Raw genomic sequence first — 24,432 nt, 5'->3', positions numbered from 1 at the left:
AGAACAAGTTCTTATTTATCATGACAACCTACACCAGCCAAACCCAGACAACGGTATGCAAATTGTGCACCGCCCAATCACAGCTGGTTGTGATACATCCTGGAATCGAACCACGGTCTGTAGTGACATCTCTAATACTGAGATGCAGTGCCTTAGACCGCTGTGCCACTCAGGAGCTCTTAAGGCTCACCTTAAAATCAAAATGTGTCTGCTGTACCTACGGGAATAAATTTACCACAGAGCGCCTGTACGGTCTGTCTGACCAAGAAATAAACATTTGGATCTTTAAGAGATGGAGTGTTGAAAATGTAGGGATCATGCTGATAGCCATTAAAGGAATCAGGTTGTGTCGATTATCCAGTGTGATCCAGAGACCACAATACCAAGTTTTTCAACAAAATGTCCACTGTGGGATGAGTGATCATAGCCTTGAGGTTAGAGTGTTGTGCCAGTACCCAAAAGGTTGCTGGATCAAATCCCTGAGCTGACAAGGTAAAAAAAAAAAAAGTTGTTCTGCCCCTGAGCAAGGCAGTTAACCCAATGTTCCCTGGGTGCTGTGGATGTTGATTAAGGCAGCCCCCCGTACCTCTCTGATTCAGAGGGTATGGGTTAAATGCGGAAGACACATTTCAGCTGAAAGCCTTCAGTTGTACAACGGACTAGGTATCCCCCCTGTCATGTCAATCAAGATGGCCCACAGAAAGCATGAGATTCATCCAACAGGCTACTCCAAAACATTGTGCTGGGGGGATCCAAAATGTGTTGTGTGTAAAGAAGTTGAGGACTAAAAATGTTTCTTAGGCTTAAGAAAGAAGTTCAAGAGGAGGAGGAGAAAGTAGGCTATGGTGCCATGACTTGTTCCCTCTCCTGTCAGCGTCCACAGCACTTTGCTTCCATCGTGTGGACAGAAATCAAATGACCATCAACATCAGCAGAGCCTTCTATCTGCTAATGCTTCCACTGTGCAGAGAAGTAAATATAATTGGTATTTTTTTATTCAACAGTGACCGAAAAAGCTGCTTTACAAATCACAACTTCTTATTTACAAATGATGCGGTTGAATCTGTCGGGTTTTGCACACAAATGATGCTGTTGAATCTGTCGGGTTTTGCACACAAATGATGCTGTTGAATCTGTCGGGTTTTGCACACAAATGATGCTGTTGAATCTGTCGGGTTTTGCACACAAATGATGCTGTTGAATCTGTCGGGTTTTGCACACAAATGATGCTGTTGAATCTGTCGGGTTTTGCACACAAATGATGCTGTTGAATCTGTCGGGTTTTGCACACAAATGATGCTTTTGAATCTGTCGGGTTTTGCACACAAATGATGCTGTTGAATCTGTCGGGTTTTGCACACAAATGATGCTGTTGAATCTGTCGGGTTTTGCACACAAATGATGCTGTTGAATCTGTCGGGTTTTGCACACAAATGATGCTGTTGAATCTGTCGGGTTTTGCACACAAATGATGCTGTTGAATCTGTCGGGTTTTGTACACAAATGAAAAATTCACATGTTTGGCAAAGGGCAATGTCCTTCATTCCATACGGTGTCACTCGTCAAATGTCTTGGACAGCAAACAGATGAACAAAGAATGTGAGGTACTGAGGACACCCTCAAGCAAACTAGACGAGGTGCAGAGGACTTAGAACTGTGCAAGCAGAAAAGCAGTGGTTGTTTGGCATTAAGCTCTTCGCATTGATTTGGGTGCAGTGAATCATCTATTCATGTCTATTCAAGGGACAGAATAAAATCTATAGTTTGTCATATGGTCATGATTTGAGAACATTTCCAGAAATGGTTGTCTTTTCGCAGTTAGTAACTGATGATGACTCCTTAATATATCAGCATGTCAAACTAAGACAGGTGACATCTTGAGGCTTGCAGCATTTTCCTTGGATCAATAAGGCTTCACGAAATACATCATTATTCAAGCTAAAGCTTGGAGAAGATAAGGCATCCATATTAAACATTCAGTCTCAGACTACAGATGAGGGAGACTGATAGTGTTATTCTCCTCACAATGTCTATCTGCCATAATCTCCTCAACGAGTAACACTGGCTGGCTTTCTGATTAAATTAGATGACGCTCTGTGTGCTTGATATTCAAGATTAGGCTAACGCATGAGAGTGAGGCCCTCAAAAAAACCACTGAGAATATGTTCCTCCCGAAGAAAATGTTGAGGACTACTGTGTTTCTATCACTGACTAACACTTTCTCTTTCGCAATTTTCAAAATGTAAGCATATTTACAAAAGTGCATTAAATAACATGTGATTCTACAGAGTTCAATGGTGTCCCAAGACTAACACAAGTAAGTACATGACTTGGGTAAAAATCGATGTTTAGCATATCTGTATGTGTGACTATCATCCTCTGACATGGAAAGCTATTATTCTTCAGAAATTAAGAGATTTTGCAGAAGGCAATTAAATCTCTACAGCCCCTCTTAAGTTTGAGCTCATAGACTACAGCATTCCTCCACCGTCTTACTTTCCATTTGTCATGTAAACTGCAAGCCACTTTATGAAATGCATTATCATTTCCATTGACCAGCAAAACAATGAACTTACATAAGGGCATTCACACAAACAATGTGTTTTGGCAAAACCCATAAATTTACAATCAAACCGTATTAAGTTGACATACAATAGGGACAATGAACTGGACTAGATCCTGAATGAAGAGACAGGATTCCAATGCCTACAGGGTCAAACTGACATGATGGACTGTGAGGTCATGAGATTCCCTGAACCCTGTTTGTAGCGTTAAAACCAAAGGATGGACACAAACACGAAGAACGTCTCCACCGGAACAACGGGCATGATTAGCTAGTAGGGACTCCACTGTCCACCCTTACATCAAAGTATTGTGACAACTGAAAGACTAAGGAGTGGTTGGTGTTGTGGTAGTGGTGAACTGAAGACTACTGAAAACGGTGATCAGGGTGCAGAAGGGTTATGCAAGTAATGGTCCTTCTAAACCATGCTAAGATGAAAAGGCATTTAAAGGTCCATTGCAGCCGTTTTTATCTCAATATCAAATCATTTTTTGTGTAGCAATTAAGTACCTTAGTGATTGTTGTTAATTTAAATGGTCAAAAAGAGAAAAAAATAGCTTCTTAGAGAAGAGCAATTTCTCATGCAAGAATTTTGCCAGGACTGTCTGGGAGTGGCGAGGGGAAAACTGAAAACTAGCTGTTTTTTTTGTAAAGAGGTTTGGAACTCTCGTTTCTTATTGGTCTATTAACAAATATTCCACATGGTGATGTCACCAGGCAAGCCAAAACTCCCTCCAAAACAGACAAAAATTTCAATTTCAGACTTTTTCAAACAGCTCTTATACTAAAAGGGTATTATCATTATTTTCACAATTTCACAGTATTGTTCCAACCTCATAGTGTGTTTTTGACTACACTGGGCCTTTAAGGACCGGGCAGAGCATTTCTCTCTTCAACCCCACATCAACCAGCCGTCCCTAAAAGAAGCCCAAGATGAATGGTTAGCAAGTAATAGGCTAAACAAGTTCATTCCTGCAGACTTTATGGCCATTTCTTTCATCTAGGGAAGATTTTAATTACACTGTTAAGATCATCATTATCCAGTTAGTTTAGAGAATATGCTATGTGCAATAAACCTCTCTGCAACATACAAATTAAGGATATATACACTGAGTATACAAAATATTAAGAACACATGCAACTCAATATTAGGAAGGTGATCCTAGTGTTTGGTATACTCAGTGTAGGTTAACATGTCTGTTCTCATCATTTTGACCCATATCCCAAATTTCTCCTGAACTGAGGGAAACGGAGCATCTTACAACTTTTCGCTAAGTTGCTGATTGTCAGGCACACTGGGAAGGTCCCTCTTGTTGCCAAGCACTAGAACCTGAGGAGAGAGAAGAGAAGAGGAGTCAGTGTGTGTGTGTGGAGACTGAAAGCAGGCTTTATGACGATCTCTCTCCGTGACTCAGATTTCTCAGCAGATCCAATCCCACTAGGCTGCATTTCCCTGGTACTGCAGATGCATCACACCTTATGGACAGATAATCTATAATATCGCTATTACATAACCTTCTTTGTTTTGGGAAAAAGACAACCCCTATTTGGCATTCTATCAGAGATGGCAATGGAGGTGGCTTGTCCAAATATTGTCTTGTAAGTTAGCAAGCTGCTGGGTTGTGAACTGAAACGTAATAACATCTTGGCTGGGGTACAAATGAGCACTTAGTCCAATGCCACTCAGCCTGAGTCACTTAAACCATTAGTGGTTGTGATTGCTAATTAGGAGCGATGATTGAGGTGTCTGATTGGAGTAATTGGACCCTCCTGGGGGGGATGTATGGCATGGTTTAAGTTCAACCATGATGCGCTGAACATCAGGTCTTAAGAACTCAAAGAAGATTATAAAAGAGTGACAGTGACTGTCCACAGATTGGGATTGATATACCATATACCAACAGAATTGACTTACAGTGATGCCTTATAGCCAAGGCTTGTCTAACAGATTGTGTAGCTCATTCCTGGAGGCTTCTACCTTCTCGTGGTCTGTGGCGTCCACCATATAATTGGAGAAACAAGACAATGCTCAGACGCCGCTTTTTTCAAAATACTAAATCTAGATCCAACTGGACACAAACAATGTACAGAACTATACAAATCATTAAAGAAGAAAAGGCATTCAATACAATTGCATTTTCTCGATGATCATCAAAGTCATAGGGAATGTATCCTAAAAATAAAACAATATCTCCTGAACCCAGTGGGATTGCTCAAGTAGGTCATGAGGAGATTTACAGAAGGCTCCTTGAAGTGATATAGTTCACTTGCGCATTCACCCTCAATGGCACAATCCATGTCTCAAATGTCTAGAGGCGTAAAATTCCTTCTTTAGCCTGTCTCCTCACGTTCATCTATAGTAATTGAAGTGGATTTAACATGTTACATCAATAAGGGATCAGAGTTTTCAACTGGAATCACCTGGTCAGCCTATGTCATGGAAAGAGTAGGTGTTCTTAATGTTTTGTAGACTCAGTGTACTCATATTTAAAACGAAATCATAGTGCTCATGAGTGAGGTTCTCACTGAGGATATAGTTAAAGAAATAGGATGATCATGGTACACACTGAAGGTCGACGGTACCAAGGATCCTACTGGATGTGAAAAATATATCCATTGTCACTTGTTACATGGATGAAAACAGTAACGTGCACCAATGGCAACTACAAAATACTGTGATCACTTACAAACCTTGTATTTACCGAGTGAACAAAGGTTTGGCCTTGGCACAGAAAACATACTTCGTCAATGTTATGACGGCACTGGTGTCATGTCAGGTAAAAAGGGGAGCATGCAGAAAATATTGCAGGAAGTAAACAGAGAAGTGCCATTTGTTATTATTTAATGCCTGTGACTACCTACAAGTTCTTAAAGAAACCTACAGTGGCTACACTGTACACTGAAGAAACCTTCAAAAGGCTACTGGATCAAGGGTGGACCAGGCACCTGGCTACTGTGCCAGTGGTTGTTAAAAGTTATGACAGCATTGGCAAGTTCCTCTCTGGCATCGAATGCACACGTTCCTACAACACAGAAGTGAGACTAGAGGCTACATAGCTGCTGAAGGTCACCATGGTGCACAGTCTTCTCCATCTCCAAACAAATGACTCCAGGCACAAATAGGCAACAGAAGGCCAGCAGGACGGAAGAGAAGAGACAAGAGTGTAAAAAACTGTTCTTCAGCATGTTGGATGCTGTCATTGGTGAAATGTCAGAACGATTCAGCGAATGCAACACCCAACAAGTGGAGACCCTCTGTGCGTTGACCCAGACAGCCTTGGCTTTCTAAATGGAAAAATGGTGAAACCACTGCTGGGTCTAAGCAAAACAGATTTGGTGGAAGCTGAGTTTAGTGTTGCTCATCATTGTTTGCAGACTGAAATCGCTCGCTCTGACTCCAATGAGGACATATTGACCCCACTTGATATCCTGCAACGATTCTCTGGGCATCTCTCCTCTCTGCCAAACGTAGTTACTGCATTGAAATATGGACTGACTTTTGGGGCATCCACAGCCACATGCAAGAACTCATTTTCCACTTTGACAAACATGTTCAGTCAGCACAGAAGAAGCATGCTACACCCGAACAAAGCTCAACTAATCCAACTGGCATTTGAGGGGGAGCTTAAAATATGATTTGGGGGAGAATGGAATGATCGATTTACCCTGGAAATTCCACAGAACATCAAGGAAGCTGCAACGGTAAGATTGAAACAATCTAGCTGGTTGTTTTTTAAAATCTTTCTTTACTGTGTAGGGTTCTGTCCATGTTGCTGATAGAGGGCAGCAGAGATTTTGTGCCATTGAACCTGTCACTTCTTGGTCAAAAGCATTTGAACTTTTATGTTTATTGTGGTATAGTGTGTTATATGTAGACTTAAATATAATTTCAATGCAAGAACCCAAAGAACGCCCCTAGGTACAGTATAGCTACATATCAGTATGTTTCATCATAACCATAATAGAATGTATCTATTTATTTCTTGGTAGCCTCCTGGGAACTGTACATATTGGAAACATGTTTATGGTAGGCTGGCATTGCTTAATTGATTGTGTGGGTTCACAGAAATGTCATGTATTGTATAGGCGTATTTGTTTGGCAAGACAGCTGTGGCTGGCAGCATCTCACTGTAGTATGCTCTAGGCCATGTTTTGGGTATTTGGGCCTCCGTTCCCCTTTTATTTACTGCGTTAGTTTACTGTTAATGTAAAGAGCCTAAATATATAGTGCACAAAAATATAAACGCAACAACCAACCATTTCAAAGATTTTACAGAGTACCATCATTAGGCTCTAATCTATGGATTTCACATGACTGGGAATACAGACATGTATCTGTTGGTCACAGACACCTTCAAAAAAAGGTAGGGGCGTGGATAAGAAAACCAGTCTATAAAAACTATTGGTCGCAAATCCGGAGAAATTATGGACAATGTAAAAAACAGTTTGTCACTGAATCCTGAGAAGTTACAGACCATGTAAAAAAAACTGCTGGTCACTAAATCCGGCTATAAAGATTATGTAAAAATGGCTGGCTGGTATGCTCTCACCCATCTGAGTGGTGGGCAGTGAATGCCCTCACCCGCTGTATACTTCTAACTGATTGGTTTGGTTCTCTATAGTGCTGTCTGGTTAGAACATGATGTTGAGGCCCACCACTGTACTCTTGATTGTCACCACACACACACACACACACACACACACACACACACACACACACACACACACACACACACACACACACACACACACACACACACACACACACACACACAGACACAGACACAGACACACACACACACGCAGACACAGACACAGCTGTTTCCATTTGAAGCTGTTTATATGATTGTGGTAATCCAAATTACTTGGAATCTTACTGATGTGATTCTATAAGACAAAGATATGCACACATGTAAAACAGTATTAGTTATAACTATACAATATACATACAGTACCAGTCAAAGTTTGGGACACACCCTACTCACTTATTTTCTTTTTACCATTTTCTACATTGTAGTATAATAGTGAAGACATCAAAACTATGAAATAACACATATAGAATCATTTAGTAAGGAAAGAAATGTTAACCATCAAAAATCTATTTTATATTTCAGATTCTTCGAAGTAGCCACCCTTTGCCTTGGTGACAGCTTTGCACACGCTTGGCATTCTCTCAACCAGCTTCACCTGGAATGCTTTTCCAACAGTCTTGAAGGAGTTCCTACATATGCGGAGCACTTGTTGGCTGCTTTTCCTTCACTCTGCGGTCCAACTCATCCCAAACCATCCCAATTGGGTTGAGGTTGGGTGATTGTGGAGGCCAGGTCATCTGATGCAGCACTCCATCACTCTCCTTCTTGGTCAAATAGCTCTTACACAGCCTGGAGGGGTGTTGGGTCATTGTCCTGTTGACAAACAAATGATATTCCCAATAAGCACCCACCAGATTGGATGGCATATCGCTGCAGAATGCTGTGGTAGTCATACCAGTTGTGTGCCTTGAATTATAAATAAATCACAGACAGTGTCACCAGCAGAGCACACCCACCTTCATGCTTCACGGTGGGAACCACACATGCGGAAAGATCATCTGATCACCTACTCTGCCTCTCACAAAGACATGGTGGTTAGAACCAAAAATCTTGTTTATGCATTCATAAATCAAGTCCTTCCTTGAGTTGGGCTCTGGTATGTAACAACTGTTGAGCATCTGAGCTTATGGTTGATTATGGGGGAAAGGGGTTGAGTGTGTGTGTGTGTGTGTGTGTGTGTGTGTGTGTGTGTGTGTGTGTGTGTGTGTGTGTGTGTGTGTGTGTGTGTGTGTGTGTGTGTGTGTGTGTGTGTGTGTGTGTGTGTATCCCACATGTATCCCGCTGCTAGGGGGTAAGGATGTTAAGGACAATATAAGATTAATCACAATAATTGTTTGCTGAAATAATTATTGCTTGACAAAAATGTAATGCAATGGCAATCCTGGTTATAGCTAACAATCCTTTGCATGAACTGTCAACAATATTACACATATTCATTGTTAATGATGGAATTTAAGATCCGTGAGATTTTTGAATATATATCGTTTTTGAATATCTATATATAAAGAAAATTGATTGGAAATGTTTTTCGTTGTTGATCTGCTTCTGTTCTTCTTTTCAAAGGATGTGTCCTGGCCTCTCAGGGGGCCTAGGGATCCGATGGAACAGGGGTTGCCTGCTGGTCACTGGGATGACAACCCAACTTGGGATGGGGAGGGGCTTTAGTGGGTGGAATAGTGGAGAACAATTGGAGGGTCACTTAGTAGCAATGCAAATATCATGGTATATGGCTCAGGTGGTTGTTGTCCTTGATGATATTTTTGGCCTTCCTGTGACATCGGGTGCTGTAGGTGTCATGGAGGGCAGGTAGTTTTCCCCTGGTGATGTGTGGTGTTGTGTTGCAATGTGCTCTCAATTGTGCATCTGTAAAAGTTTGTCAGGGTTTTGGGTGACAAGCCAAATTTCTTCAACCTCCTGAGGTTGAAGAGGCGCTGTTGCACCTTCTTCACCACACTGTCTGTGTGGGTGGACCATTTCAGTTTGTCTGTGATGTGTACGCCGAGGAACATAGAACTTTCCACCTTCTCCACTGCTGTCCCTTCGATGTGGATAGTTGGTTGCTCCTTCTGCTGTTTCCTAGTCCACAATCATCTCTTTTGTTTTGTTGATGTTGAGTGAGAGGTTGTTTTCCTGACACCACACTCCGAGTGCCCTCACCTCCTCCCTGTAGGCTGTCTCGTCATTGTTGGTAATCAAGCCTACTACTGTTGTGTCATTTGCAAACTTGATGATCGAGTTTGAGGCATGCATGGCCCAGCAGTCATGAGTGAACAGGGGGTATAGGAGGGGGCTGAGCACGCACCCTTGTGGGGTTCCAGTGTTGAGGTCAGCGAAGTGGAGATATTGTTTCCTACCTTCACCACCTGGGGGCGGCCCATCAGAAAGTCCAGGACCCAATTGCACAGGGTGGGGTTGAGACCCAGGGCCTCCAACTTGATGATGAGCTTGGAGGGTACTATGGTGTTGAATGCTGAGCAGTAGTCAATGAACAGCATTCTTACATAGGCATTCCTCTTGTCCAGATGGGATAGGGAAGTGTGCAGTGTGATGGTGATTGCATCGTTTGTGGACCTGTTGGGGCGATATGCAAACTGAAGTGGGTCAAGTGTGACCGGCAAGGTGGAGCTGATATGATCATTGACTAGTCTCTCAAAGCACTTCATGATGACAGAAGTGAGTGCTACGGAGCGATAGTCATTTAGTTCAGTTATCTTGGCCTTCTTGGGTACAGGAACAATGGTGGCCATCATGAAGCATGTGGGGACAGCAGACTGGGATAGGGGGCAATTGAATATGTCCATTAAACACACCAGCCATCTGGTCTGCGCATGCTCTGAGGACACGGCTAGGGATGCCGTCTGGACCAGCAGCCTTGCGAGGGTTAACACATTTAAATGTTTCACTCACGTCAGCCACAGAAAAGGAGAGCGGGGTGGGGGGCACAGTCCTTGTTAGAGGGCCATGACAGTGGCACAGTATTATCCTCAAAACGGGCAAAGAAGGTTTTTAGTTTGTCTGGAAGCAATGACCGTGACGTGGCCGGTTTTCTTTTTGTAGTCCTCGATTTCCTGTAGATACTGCCACATACGTCTCATGTTTGAGCCGTTGAATTGTGACACTTTGCCCCTGTACTGGCTTTGCGGAGGGAATAACTACACTGTTAATATTCAGCCATATTCCCAGACATCTTTCCATGGTTGAATGCGGTGGTTCGCGCTTTCAGTTTTGTGTGAATTCTGCCAACCATCCACGGTTTCTGGTTAGGGTAGGTTTTAATAGTCACAGTGGGTACACCATTTTCAATGCACTTCCTTTAAAACTCACTCACCGAGTCAGCATGTAGATCGACGTTGTTCTCTGAGGCTGACTGCGTGATCAAAACAATCTTGAAGCTTGGATTCCAATTGGTCAGACCAGCGTTGAACGGTTCTAGTCACTCGTACATCCTGTTTGAGTTTCTGCCTATAAGACAGTAGGAGCAAGATGGTGTCATGGTCGGATTTGCCAAAGGGAGGGCGGGGGAGGGCTTTGTATGCATCGCGGAAGTTAGAGTAGCAGTGATCGAGTGTTTACCCCCGTGAGTACTGCAATCAATTTGCTGATAGAATTTAGGTAGCCTTGTTCTCAAAATTTGCTTTGTTAAAATCCCAATGCAACCTCAGGATATATGGTTTCCAGTTTACATAGAGTCCAGGGAAGTTCCTTGAGGGCCGTCGTGGTGTCTGCTTGAGGGGGAATGTGCACAGCTGTGATGATAACTGACGAATTCTCTTGGGAGGTAATATGGCGTCATTTGATTGTAAGGAATTCTAGGTCCGGTGATCATGATTACACCATGAGTCATTCATCATGAAGCATACACGTCCGCCCTTCCTCTTCCCAGAGAGGTGTTTATCTCTGTTGTCGCAATGGATGGAAAAGCCCGGTGGCTGAACTGATTCAGACAACATATCCTGAGAGAGCCATGTTTCCATGAAACAGAGGATGGTACAATCTCTGATGTCTCTCTGGAAGGCAACCCTTGCTCGAATTTCATCTACCTTGTTGTCGAAAGACTGGACATTGGCGAGTAGTATACTTGGGAGCAGTGGGCAATGTGCACGTCTATGTAGCCTGACCAGGAGGCCGCTCCGTCTGCCCCTTCTGCTGCGCCTTTGTTTTGGGTCGGCTTCTGGGATTAGATCCATTGTCCTGGGTGGTGGTCCAAACAGAGGATACGCTTCGGGAAAGTCGTAATCCTGGTTGTAATGTTGGTAAATTGACGTCGCTGTTATATCCAATAGTTCTTCCCGGCTGTATGTAATAAGACTTAAGATTTCCTGGGGTAACAATGTAACATGAAAAAACTAAATACTGCATAGATTCCTAAGGACGCGAAGCGAGGCGATCATCTCTGTCGGTGCCATTTTTTGATGTAATATATACTCTTTTAACTATAACCATTTTAAATTTGCATTAATTAACATGGTTTTTAATGAGAACCATAGGAATACAGTGGTAGCTATTCAAAAATGTCCAGCTCCTTGGCCAATTAAGCTGCAATACCAACTTTAAAACTTGAAATTCTCGGACACCTTTATGAATTATTTCAATTTGCATGAATTAGAATAACACCTCATGGATTAAATGCTACTGATAGAATTTAGGTAGCCTTGTTCTCAAATTTGCTTTGTTAAAATCCCAAGCTACTCTTTAACCATTAAACCAGCTACAAACATTAAAACAACTTAAGCATTTTCAAAACTTTATAAACTATAACAATTCAAATTAGCATATAATAACCGACCAACAGTAAAAGTAACTCTTGAACCGTTGTTCAGGCTGTTCAGGCTATCATATCTATCTATTAATCAACCATTCTTTCTATCTCCATAATTTTTCAACTATAACCAGTGACTACCATTACTACCATTACTACTGCAGAAGGGAGTCTGGGTCAATTACAGTTTTTCTCAGTCGCTTTGCAAAATAATAAGTGCATTTCTCAGAACAATTTGTACAAACTGCAATATACAATAGATATGTTTCTAAAGCTAGTCAGTCACTAAAAATCCTTAATACATCTCTCAAAAGTAAATATTCATGCCAATGATCATGTCAGTGTCATCAGAATGATAAGTCATTGAGTCATTGTTCACGAACAAGGTCGTCAAAATGTTTAGGCATGTTGTCAATGTAACTGTGTACTTTGTCAGTATTACCTGATGTAAACTTAGGCTACAGTTTGGATGACAGTTACTGTATTGAAAATGCACAAGGCTGCACTTCTATGGCTTATATCAATTTCAACAGTAATATTTACATATTACTGTATGTGGGTTATTGATTGAAAGAGACTGGACAACCCAAGGGGCACAAAAGAAAAAAAAAACGAAATTAGAAAGAAACACAGGAAACCACCCCTAAGGCACAACTTTGCCCGCAGACGTTCCTGACGTTTCTGTCTGTTGGCCCACATATTCTCATCCACATCACACCGGATATTTTCCCTTCCAACGCAACATGGAAAGAATCTTTTGGAATGCCTTATCCATCCTCTTCAGGCGTCTACTGTGATGTCCTCACATGCTGCATCCATTGCAGCCAGCAGGGTCATCTGTGTGTGTGGCTGACGATCGTACACCTTCCACCTCCATGCTGAAAATAACTCCTCAATTGGGTTAAGGAATGGTGAATAAGGTGGGAGGAATTATATGAGCATCCTCGGGTGGGTCACAAACCATTGCCTTATGATGTTTGATCGATGGAAACTCACATTATCACAAATGACCACATACTTTGGCAAATCCTCTCTAAACAGACCCCTCTCATCATCAGGGATGAGAGCCCTGTAGAGAGTCTCTAAAAAGAGTAGATGCTGGGTGTTGTATGGCCCTATAAGGGGGATATGGGTTAGGACACCATGCTCCGAAATAGCAGCACACATGGTGATATTTCCTCCCCGTTGGCCTGGCAAATCCACAGTAGCTCTGTGACCGATGATATTCCGACCCCGCCTTCTGCATTTGGTCAGGTTGAAGCCAGCCTCATCCACGTATACAAAGTTGTGAGAGGGTTCACTTGATTCCAACTCCATTATACGCTATATCCCAGAACACACAGTTGAATTTGTTTTGGTAAGGAAGAGTGACATTAAATGTACATATATTGCATGTTCCTTCCACAGCAATGGAAATGTGAGCAGTTTATGCTTACTGTACTATGTATCACTATAAAATGTTGCTGTAAAGTAGTTACATAGATATATGTTTTACCTGTACATACTGGTACCGTAGCTCCTTAACTCTGTCCTCATTCCTTTGGAACGGTACACGGTACAGCTGTTTCATACTCTTCTGGTTTCTATGCAGCATCCTGTCGATGGTTGAGATGCTAACCGTATGGATGTTTTCAAAGACATCGTTGTCTTCTATAATGGTCCTCTGTATTTCCCTGAGTCTCATGGCATTGTTTGCTCGTACCATGGTGCAAATATCCTCCTCCTGTTGAGGTGTGAAAAGGCGTCAACCCTGTTCGTTTCCTGGTCCATCCATTATTGGAAAATTGCAACTCTGTGTTGTGGTCTGTCTATATACAGTATGCTTGCCAATTGATTCTTCATGAGATGCACCTTTGAGCAATTTAGACAACTGGTTGATTGTTGGTTGAACTAACACTTTACATTCCTTCATGAGTGAGGGTCAATTTCACCTGCACGATTCATCAATTCACGTTTTTGTACAAAAGGTCTAATAGAAATGTGTAAAACTATGCTTGACAGTTTATGACAAATAGTTCAACAATTTAGCATGTAATGGCTTATGCAAGGAACTAATGCCTAGATGTTTTGAGGGGTAAGACTATTCAACAGAGAACCATCTACTATATTTTGATCAACCTGACATGAACAATTGATAATGTGGAAAAAAGCTGACACTTGTACATTATCAATTGCAATTTGTTCAAAGGAATAAGAAATTGCTTTAATGATGTGCACAAGTGACTAGATGATTTGGAATTTGTACAAGTAGTATCAAGAATTACACTTTTGATCTAAGAAATGCACCAAAACGACTGAGAAAAACTGTAAAGTCTCCAGAACTTCAAGAGAGGATCCTAAAATTCCACACCAATAACCATACAGGTTAGATTATAGGGCAAAGCAGTGGGGTAGTGTACCCTCCCCAGCATGACCTGTATCCCACATAGGGGAGGTATCAGGAAATATCCAATGTAGTTTAGTTTTTGATTTGTAATCTGTGTAAGATCTTGAATTGTATAAGACAATGTCTGGAGTTAATTGAGCAGGTGTGGATATACTGCAAGCTATCTTCCCAATCTGCTTTAGAAACGTCAGTGCCTAGCTCTTCCTCCCATTTTTCCTTAATGGCATCTGAAAAGCGTCATATAGATGGGATATCAGTTTTCCTGAGGTGGCACATTTTTATGCATCTGTCAAACATTGAAGGTTTAGCATTTCCAAATGTAGGAAGATGTTTTCTAACATAGTCTCTAATCTGTAGGTATCTGAAAAAGTTACTTCTGGGAAGATGATACAGTAAGTTTCCCTCAGCAAATCAAAGGAGGCAATGGTCCCTTCTATATAATATCTAGCAGCAAGACCAGTAAATTATATGGTTGCTAGGTAGATAGCTACTGTGTTCTATCTAACTCCAGACAGCTGTTCAGTTCGACATGCACAAGTGCAAAAAGTCTGTCAACGGGAAGTAGGCTACGAGCTGTCATATGACCATAACGTCTGCATCTCAATAATATCTACCTCAGAGGTCTCAATCTACATTTTTACTTCTTATACTATTGAGACTCAGACAATATTACACTTAGGTCTTATTTTTCCCCAGAAGATGGCGCACCATTACAGTGATTTATATATATTTTTTATCTGACTTCAAGGGTCAGGCATGTGAATGCTTTGAAATTCTCAGGGGTAGGCTACTGTCTGACCAGCCAGGGCCAGTGTAGTGTGGATAATTTGTCTTATAATACTTCAACAGAATGAAAACAATCATCCACACTACCCTTAACCTGGTTGGTCAGACAGTAGCCTAATTAAACGAGAGGCTCTAATGCTGTGTTCATAATGTGGTAATTTCAAGTTGTGATGTAGTAAATATCAGTTGGATACATTCAAATGCTTTGAAATAATGTTTTGTTGTTGCATTTAACTGATGAAAATGCTGTTATTGAGGTCATTTGTTTAGTAGGTGACTTCGGCGGTTGAGGAAGTCGGAGCTTGAGGATGATAGATGAGTTTCCCACTAGTAATTCCTAGTTCGAGGGGCTTTCAAGTGGATTTTTCCCAATCCTATGTGGTATTATAAGACAAAAATACTGACATTAGCCTATTAGGCAATATATGCACTTAGACCTACACAGTTTTAAAGCAATTTCTTAATTGCTACATCCATTTTTGGACTTGTAAGTTAAACAGGTAGCCTATTTCACAATTCAGATGGACAACTACAGTATATGTGCACTGTAAGGTCATGCTGCCAATACAGTTCGACAACAATTCTAATAGACAACAGCCTATAATGGGTAAAAACATTCATATAGATCAGGGGTAGGCTTTAAACCTGGGGTTCTGGGGGTACTCGCTATTTACACTCACTTTAGTATCTGACATAAGCTTTAATAAAAGAGAACCTGCCACGAGTCCCAGTGGTGGCAAGTGCCGCAGGCTGCTAGTAAGCTTTCTTGACTTGGACATTCATTTTGTCCAACACATGGGCTAACCTTTGTATAACTAGCTGAATAAGAGTTTAAAAAATATATATATACATTCTACCAAATATTTTCATTTAAAAATGTTGATTACTTCCTGCCATTATCATTCACCCAATGATAAGACAAGATGTGATTTTAAAAAACTGTAGGTTACAGGATTTGTGAGGTAAAGGCCTACAATAAGTATAGGCCTATTGGCTCTGTTGGTTGGCTCTTATTTTCTGATGAATAGGCTATATAAAATGTTATCAGGGAACTTTCACTGTAACTGATAAAACTTACAATCACTCAAAAATATTATTGAATATTAGCCTACAGATGTCTAATATGATGAAGCCCATCAATCCACAATTTTTTCTATCAATCTATCAATCAATCCACATGTTTAAAAAATGTCAGGTAGTCATAATATAATACCCTATGTGTCTGATATTGAATCTCTTAATAAAAAAGTAGTTTGTGTTGTTTGGAACATGATACTGTTTAGTTGTTTACAGCAAACTGCTTGAATTCATGTCCTCTTCATTTAGGTCTATACTGGCACTGCTGCCTTATGGGTGAGCTACTGTTATGTATGGATGTGTTGTTATGTTGAGAACAGTGGAGGCTCCTCAGAGGAGGAAGGGAAGGACCATCCTCCTCAGTGAATTTCATGAAAATAAAAATAGTAGAACATTAAAAAGGTTATCCTTTTTAGATAAAACTACACTAAATATATTCACATCACCAAATAATTTATTAAAATACACTGTTTTGCAATGAAGGTCTACAGTAGCTTCAACAGCACTCTTTAGGGTAGCACCATGTTGTAGCCGGAGGACAGCTAGCTTCCGTACTCTTCTGGGTAAATTGCCTTCAATACAAAATTATGACAACTTCCACATCAAAGAATCAGAGAATGATCTAGTACTGAAAGGATAAGCTACAGCTAGCTAGTATTGCAGTGCATAAAATGTGGTGAGTAGTTGACTCAAAGACAGAGAAAGACAATAGTTTAACAGTTTTTAACAAATTAATTTCTTCAAATATTAAGGAGAAGCAAGAGAGAGAGAGAGAGATATTTAGTATTTTTTTTAAACTTTCACTTACTTAGCTAGCAAATGCAGCTAGCTAGTTTAGCCTACTGAAACACCCGGCTCAAACAGAGGGATGCTATGTTACCTAGCTGCCTATGATGTGATCTTCCTGTCCGGGTTGGCACCCCCTTGGGGTGTCCTGTGGCGGAGATCATTGTGGGCTATACTTTATATGCCTTGTCTCAGGATGGTAATTTGGTGGCTGACGATATCCCTCTAGTGGTGTGGGGGCTGTGCTTTGGCAAAGTGGGTGGGGTTATATCCAGCCTGTTTGGCCCTGTCCGGGGTTATCGTCGGACGGGGCCACAGTGTCTCCCGACCCCTCCTGTCTCAGCCTCCAGTATTTATGCTGCAGTAGTTTATGTGTAGGGGGGCTAGGGTCAGTTTGTTATACCTGGATATCTGGAGTAATATCTGGAGTATTTCTCCTGTCTTATCCGGTGTCCTGTGTGAATTTAAGTATTCTCTCTCTAATTCTCTTTTTCTCTCTTTCTTTCTATCTTTCTTTCTTTCTCTCCCTCGGAGGACATGAGCCCGAGGACCAGGCCTCAGGACTACCTGGGCTGATGACTCCTTGCTGTCCCCAGTCCACCTGGCTGTGCTTCTGCTCCAGTTCCAACTGTTCTGCCTGCGGCTATGGAACCCTGACCTGTTCATGCTACCTGTCCCAGACCTGCTGTTTTCAACTCTCTAGAGACAGCAGGAGCGGGGGAGATACTCTGAATGATCGGTTGAGAAAAGCCAACTGACATTTACTTCTGAGGTGCTGACATGTTGTACCCTCGACAAACACTGTGATTGTTATTATTTGACCCTGCTGGTCATCTATGAACATTTGAACATCTTGGCCATGTTCTGTTATAATCTCCACCCGGGCACAGCCAGAAGACGGCTGGCCACCCCTCATAGCCTGGTTCCTCTCTAGGTTTCTTCCTAGGTTCTGGCCTTTCTAGGGAGTTTTTCCTAGCCACTGTGCTTCTACACCTGCATTGCTTGCTGTTTGGGGTTTTAGGCTGGGTTTCTGTACAGCACTTTGTGACATCAGCTGATGTAAGAAGGGCTTTATACATATACATTTGATTGATTGACTAACCAACACAAAAGCTGGAACTCTTCCAAGTCAAGGTAAGCTTTTGATTTTATTAATTTATTGCCACCGGGGTCCACTGGTGTAACTGCTAAACTGCTTACTGAACTGCTTACTGACTGTACACTAACGTTACTGCATGATTGTATTGGGTTTACTAACGTGTTTGTTCTATTAGCTATGTTGACTATGACGTTACTTTAGCTATTATGGTGACAAGGATGTAGGCTGTGTGTAGTGGTTATGGTTTGCTTTGGAAAGGCTTTTTCACCTGGTCACATACAGCTAATGCATTAAAGTCCACAAGCGAAAGGGAAAAGGTGAGAGGAGGAGAGCGCATAGATGTGAGAAGAAATACAACGTGGCTGCTATGAAAGTGAACATTGTTAACGTGTGATCAGTGGTGTATTCATTCCAACGATTCTATTGAAAAATGTTACTTAAATGGGAGCAAACGGAACGAAATAGGGATAAAAACATACCTGAATTTGTCCAATAGAAACTCTCATTTGCAACTGTTAGACAAATGATTACACCCTAGATGAGCTAAATGCAGGTAAGACTATGCAATGCGGTATTGAATGTGCCACTGTCTATCACCTTACATTTTTATTTCGACCTGTGTGCAACTACGTTGTAAACTTCCATTCATGGGTTAGATAGTAGCAACTTCCTGATGGGTATAGGGAAAATTCTAGTATCATGTAGCCTGGATCTATCAATGTTACATTGAACTGAGTGAATGGAGTATGAATAACAGTTATCCAATATGCTGTAATAGAAAAGGCCACGCTAATTAAAAAATGTTTTAATTGTCCTCCCTCATCTTATTGGCACTGACCGCCACTGGATGAGAAGCCAGTTTGGGTTGCTTTGTTGTGCAACATGCTAAAGTGTTCTACCAAGATTCCGACCCAAACACTTATTTCCACAGGGGAAAAAAACATCTTTATTAATATCTTTAAAAATGTATGTCAACAGTACTAGACAAAATATGTACAACAAGCAACCATCTGTTAGATCCTAAAATACAAATCCAAGTACCTCGTTCTATATAAAACTAACATTTTGCCTTAACGTTACATTCACTCTCCTCTCTTTGCCACAGACTCAATAATTAATACAAATACAGTTAGACATCCGCCATAATTGTTGTCTGCTATGAACAAGTAAAGGCAACAGCATAAACATAGATCAGGACAGAATTTGACCAGACGAGAAATTAATAATGAGCATGATGCAAATCAGGTCTTAGCACAATGCTATGTACACATTCTCTTGGCATACAGCAAAATGGCCAGCTAAAACTCTCTCCGTCTAGTCACAATGAAAATACACTCTGTAGGTCATGTATCAAAAATAGATATGTACAAGTAGTATAAACAAAATAATTACAAGACATCACCTCACAAGAACTACTTGCACGAATGGTAGTGAGTTACAAACTCAAAACTAAAATCACTTCTGTATTTACATCATGAGTGACGCAGATCAGGTCCGGTGACACCATCCTGACTTGTTTAAAGAATAAAAACCAATTTAGCTGCAAGGTACACTTGGTGGGTGAAGAGGGAGCAATGGATTTTGTGACTACCCTGGTCAACATAAACCAGAGACGTATTTGGTAGCATTCTAGTCTAAAGGACGGTCTGTTGCAGTTTCAGTTTCATCCTCCAGTGACAGGTTTACAACACGTAGAAACTCAAGCAGCATCTACAGGGGTTTCGTTACAAATCTTACATTCATTACAGACTGATGTGTGCAAAGGGCAGGTCCGAATGGCTGGGGGCTGTGCTGTCTGCGCATCACATTCTGGGTTTAACTCTGAGATTAAACAGGAGTGCAGAGAGACCATCCCCACGGTAAGTCTCACCTTCAAACCTTCATGTCCTTGTGTAGACCATCTCTTTACAGTTACTCTTTACAGTTGCAACAGGTCATATTTGAGCCTCTAAAGGGACTGAGCTTCAGTGCTGACTGGCTCCAAGGCTCCACTCAGTGTATGGGTGCTAGCTTGGAGGGCGGTGGCTACTGTGTTTGTGTGTAACAGTTGCTGTTTGCTCTCAAAGGGAGAATGTGGGCTGAGGGGTGAAACAGCTGCTTGCTGGTGCTCTTGTCTTTGTTTTCCCATTCCCTGGATGCCTTCCAGCAGGCAATTCATTCAATACCAAATATTCATAGAGCAGGGTGCAAACACAAAAGTGTATCAGTCTTTGGATTCCAAGTTCATGGGGGGGACTTGCTTTAAAGCTTGGAAGAGAGCTGGTGAATCCATAGGTGCCTGGTGGTGTGCCGGGGAACCTGGCCTGGGCGACATTACCAGGTTTTGGGGTAGTTTCTCTGGAGACAAGCTGGCTGCAGAACCACTCATGCCTGGATACAAAAGGGGCATGCCCCCTTGGTACCAGCACTTCTCCAGCATGGGCCATGCTGCAGCCATTTGGGGGATGAGGTAGAAGGGCATGCAGAGTGGGGTCTGGTGTTGGGAGAAGCTCATGTAGCTTCCGTGGCTGCTGACCACCTGTCCAGAGGAAGACTCATCCTCTGAGGAGTCAGCTCTTAACCTCTTGATCTGGGGCTCATCACCCTCCTGCTTGATGCCACCTCCTGCCATCCTCTCAGCCACATCATACTTGAGGTCCCCCTCCTTGCCGTAGCAGCTTGTGTGTTGGCCTTTGGGGTCCCGTTTCTCGTGTTCCCCTCCATAGCCACTGTCAGTGTCTGTGTCACTGCCACTCTGCTCCCCATGTCCGTGGGGGTATGTCCTTTGAATGACAGACACAAAGTTCTTGGCGTTACCCTCGTTGCCCTTAGGCGGATGACCAGCAGGCTTTTCCATGCTCTCGACGGGTTTGTGGGTAGACTCTTCTGGCTGGGGCCTGGGTGGACCCTGGAGCACCTCTGATGCTACTTTCTGGAGATGGCTGATCATGTGGGAGGGGATCAGGTGGTCTTTGCTGCTCTCCTGGTTAGCCAGGTACTGGAGGACCTCCTTAGCACAGACGTGGAAACCAAGGCGGAACATCTCCTCACTGTTCTCTGAGCTAACACTGCTCTGATCACCTGTGAGAAACAAAGTCATATCAGATATATTCAATAATACTACAGTTTTGGCAATGAAACCACCGTCTCGATGGTATGTCACTAACAAATAATACTGTTGATCGGGGGGAATAAGGTGTAGCCCATAATAAAATGAAACAGTGTGTCTCACGGTGTCAAACTTACTGATTTGCATGCCATTCTGTAATGCAATGATTTTCTGCTGCTGCTGATCCAGGAGAGTGCTCAGGGCTTTCACATGCTTCAGGGTGAGTTCCAACACCACAGCTTTCTCCAAATGGCCCAGAGTCTAAAACAGGAAAACCTTCCATAAGCATGTTGATCTTTCTTATGTAACACTTTCAGCAGCTGAACAAAGGACAAATGAAACCACAGAGGGGAAGGCAGGGAATCCGCACACACCAACATTCAAACACAATGCAATAAATATAACTTAAAAGCATAGTTGATCAATGTACTATTTATGTAATATGTATTGTTTTTAAAGGCTTTGTGTCAATATGCGTAGGCAGTTAAATGAATGAATTATAATTAGCCAAACTTTTCAGTATGATAATATGAACAATTATTGATATAATAATAATATGAATAATAATAATAAAACTAATTTACAAAAGACAACAGTAAACACGTCATCCCCCACACATGATGCAGATTTCAGTTAATTACTATAGCTCCCGCCTTGGGCCAATCAATCAGTGTAATTTTGTAAATGACCGAACTCTATGGCAAAGAGCATAATTCACCCACGTTTAGTCAACATCGGCCCCGTGCTGTCTAAGATATCGCGTTTAACGTACGATCGAACGAACGGACGGAGACAGACCCACAGTCCCCTCCCGATTTCACAGTGGGAGATAATTATGAGGGAGGAAAAAATCGAATAATAACTTTCCTTTGTCATATCAGGCTAAATGTTTGAATTAAATGTCAGACTTAATCAAGGCAATGATTTGACCAAACAAAGCAAACGTGAACCAGGTGGCGCTAGACCTTTTGCATTGCTATTACATAGTCAGTACACATGAAAGTCGTACTCACTGCGAGTTTGAGATGTTCTGGCAATAAATCCTTCAGTTGGGCAATGCATTCATTGATTCTGTCACGTCTTTTCTTCTCAATCAATCGGTGGGGTAACTTGTATGACTCCTGCGGGGAAACATGCATACATTTGTAAGTCAATATGTAACATATATTCAATATGGAATAAGAACGAATATACTACCAAATATGAACATGTTGTTTTGAACTAAATGAACAAAATGTTGAAAGTAAAGAACTGTAGCATACCTTACTGTCTTCCCCGCGCTTCAAACCCCGTCGGGGTTTGTACACGTACATTGGGAAATCCATTCTATAGGACAATGAGAATAAAATATTGATAAGAAATCATGCTTAAAGTTATTTATTTATTTACACAAGAATACCAGGTTGTTTTGCAATGTTATAATGCATAAATTACCAGCTGGTTCTGGGGACTTACCCTTGCATGTCTGCCATCTCCAGCAACTGGTGTTTTGCCATACAAGGGGGAGGTTGTGCACTTGTAATCCTCTCCATGTTGCGTCTTTATTAAATCCAAATATTGGTCTTCAAAAAATTCAACCCTAAAAATAGGTTTCTTCAAGATCTGTTTCAATAGTCAGCAAATATTGTAATTTAAGAAAGATATATTTTTCTTCTTCTTCTTGCTATTATTGTTATGTTCTTCTATTCAATAGTTAACACTTTTTCTATAAAGAATAATCTTTCAACAGGCTATTGCTTTGCAGACTGTCAATGTGATGGTGTCACTCTGAGATCCAAGCACAGCAATGGTTTAGAAGCTCTACTCCCTGATAAATGTGTGAGAGAGGGGTGGTTTGGTCTACGTGTTAAATAAACCCTGTGACGAGACAGTCTCTCGGTTGGATAGCTGACCTACCTCCATCACATGAGCCTCACGTGTTGGACGGCGCTTCCAACCCATCCCCTTTCTGTGCGATCTGCACGAGAATAGCCCTCCCTCTTATTCTAGCGGGCTGGGTTTATGCATCATTGGCTGTGTCACGTGTACCACCATGCTACAGCTACGCCACGAGACTTTAAAACAACTCGAGGCGGAACGTGCAAGTCGACCATGTTTACTAGATAGAGAGTAGGGCAGAATTCCTTCCATACACATTAAAGCCCAATCGATTTGTTCTTTATGAAGGCTACTGGCATGTTGTACATTCTGCCAACTGTACTTTCATGTACAACTTCCATATGCAGAATAATGACATAGGCCTATACACTAAGTGTACAAAACATTAGGATCAAGGTTCCTCTTTCCATTACATATACTGACCAGGTAAATCCAGGTTAAAGCTTTGATCCCTTATTGATGTCACTTTAAATCCATTTCAATCAGTGTAGATGAAACGGAGGAGACAGGTTAAAGAAGGATTTTTAAGCCTTGAGAGAATTGAGACAATGATTGTTTATGTGCACCACTCAGAGGGTGAATGGGCAAGACAACATATTTAAGTGCCTTTGAACAGGGTATGGTAGGTAGTAGGTGGTTTGTGTGTCAAGAACTGCAAGGCTGCTGTTTTTTTCATGCTCAACAGTTTCCGTGTGTATCACGAATGGTCCACCACCCAAAGGACATCCATCCGATTTGTCAAAACATTGTGAAGCATTGGAATCAACATGGGTCTGGAACGCTTTCGACCTTGTAGAGTCCATGCCCCGACGAATTAAGTCTGTTCTGAGGGCAAAAGGGGGTGCAACTCTATATTAGGAAGGTTTATAACTTATTATAGGACAGTGGGGAATTGGAAAGTGCATAGCCACAGGAAGTAGGGTTGCTGAGGCACCCCCTGATAATTAGAAATACAAATAAATAACAAATAAATACAAATATGTGAACTAGGCCTTTATTGTGACTGTATGAGTGAACAAAAATACTATATCTTTTTTGAACTTATTCTTTTTTTTAAATGTAAGGAAAGTAGGTCAGACCTTCTATGGCTAAATGTTATTACAATTGAGAAAACATCCACAGAAAGCAATTTGCAGGGAGGAACACACATTTCCATTCTGGTGTAGCCTATTCAATTTGTGTGAGTGTGAGTGTGAAACTAAAAATCTCTTTTGTTTACACTATTATGTTCAGTAGGTTTTCAATTGTAGGTTTAGATAAAGCCTACATACACGTAGGCCTATGGCCATGACAAAAATCCCCAATAAACTAAACCACCCAACCTAATAGTACAGTCAATAATGTATGTAGGCTATTACATAATAATACAATAATAAAACACCTAATGCCATGTGGGAGTAATTATTTGGTGGCACATT

The 24,432-nt window shown here is 41.6% G+C and overlaps 1 protein-coding gene across 1 annotated transcript; it reads right to left on the bottom strand.

Moving 5' to 3' along the window:
• Positions 1-18,966: 18,966 nt before the first annotated feature.
• bhlhe40 (basic helix-loop-helix family, member e40) lies at positions 18,967-22,968 on the bottom strand. Its single transcript, XM_024426853.2, has 5 exons — positions 22,592-22,968; positions 22,399-22,462; positions 22,150-22,257; positions 21,274-21,397; positions 18,967-21,108 (listed from the first exon to the last, which is right to left on the bottom strand). The coding sequence occupies exons 1-5, from the start codon at positions 22,666-22,668 to the stop codon at positions 20,252-20,254; spliced, it is 1,230 nt and encodes a 409-aa protein (XP_024282621.1). The 5' UTR covers positions 22,669-22,968; the 3' UTR covers positions 18,967-20,251.
• Between the last annotated feature and the right edge of the window lie 1,464 nt (positions 22,969-24,432).

The sequence above is a fragment of the Oncorhynchus tshawytscha genome, linkage group LG07 (assembly GCF_018296145.1).
Source record: "Oncorhynchus tshawytscha isolate Ot180627B linkage group LG07, Otsh_v2.0, whole genome shotgun sequence".
NCBI lineage: Eukaryota > Metazoa > Chordata > Actinopteri > Salmoniformes > Salmonidae > Oncorhynchus > Oncorhynchus tshawytscha.
The sequence above is the reverse complement of the archived record's forward strand: the minus strand, read 5'-3'. Positions and strand labels throughout refer to the sequence as shown.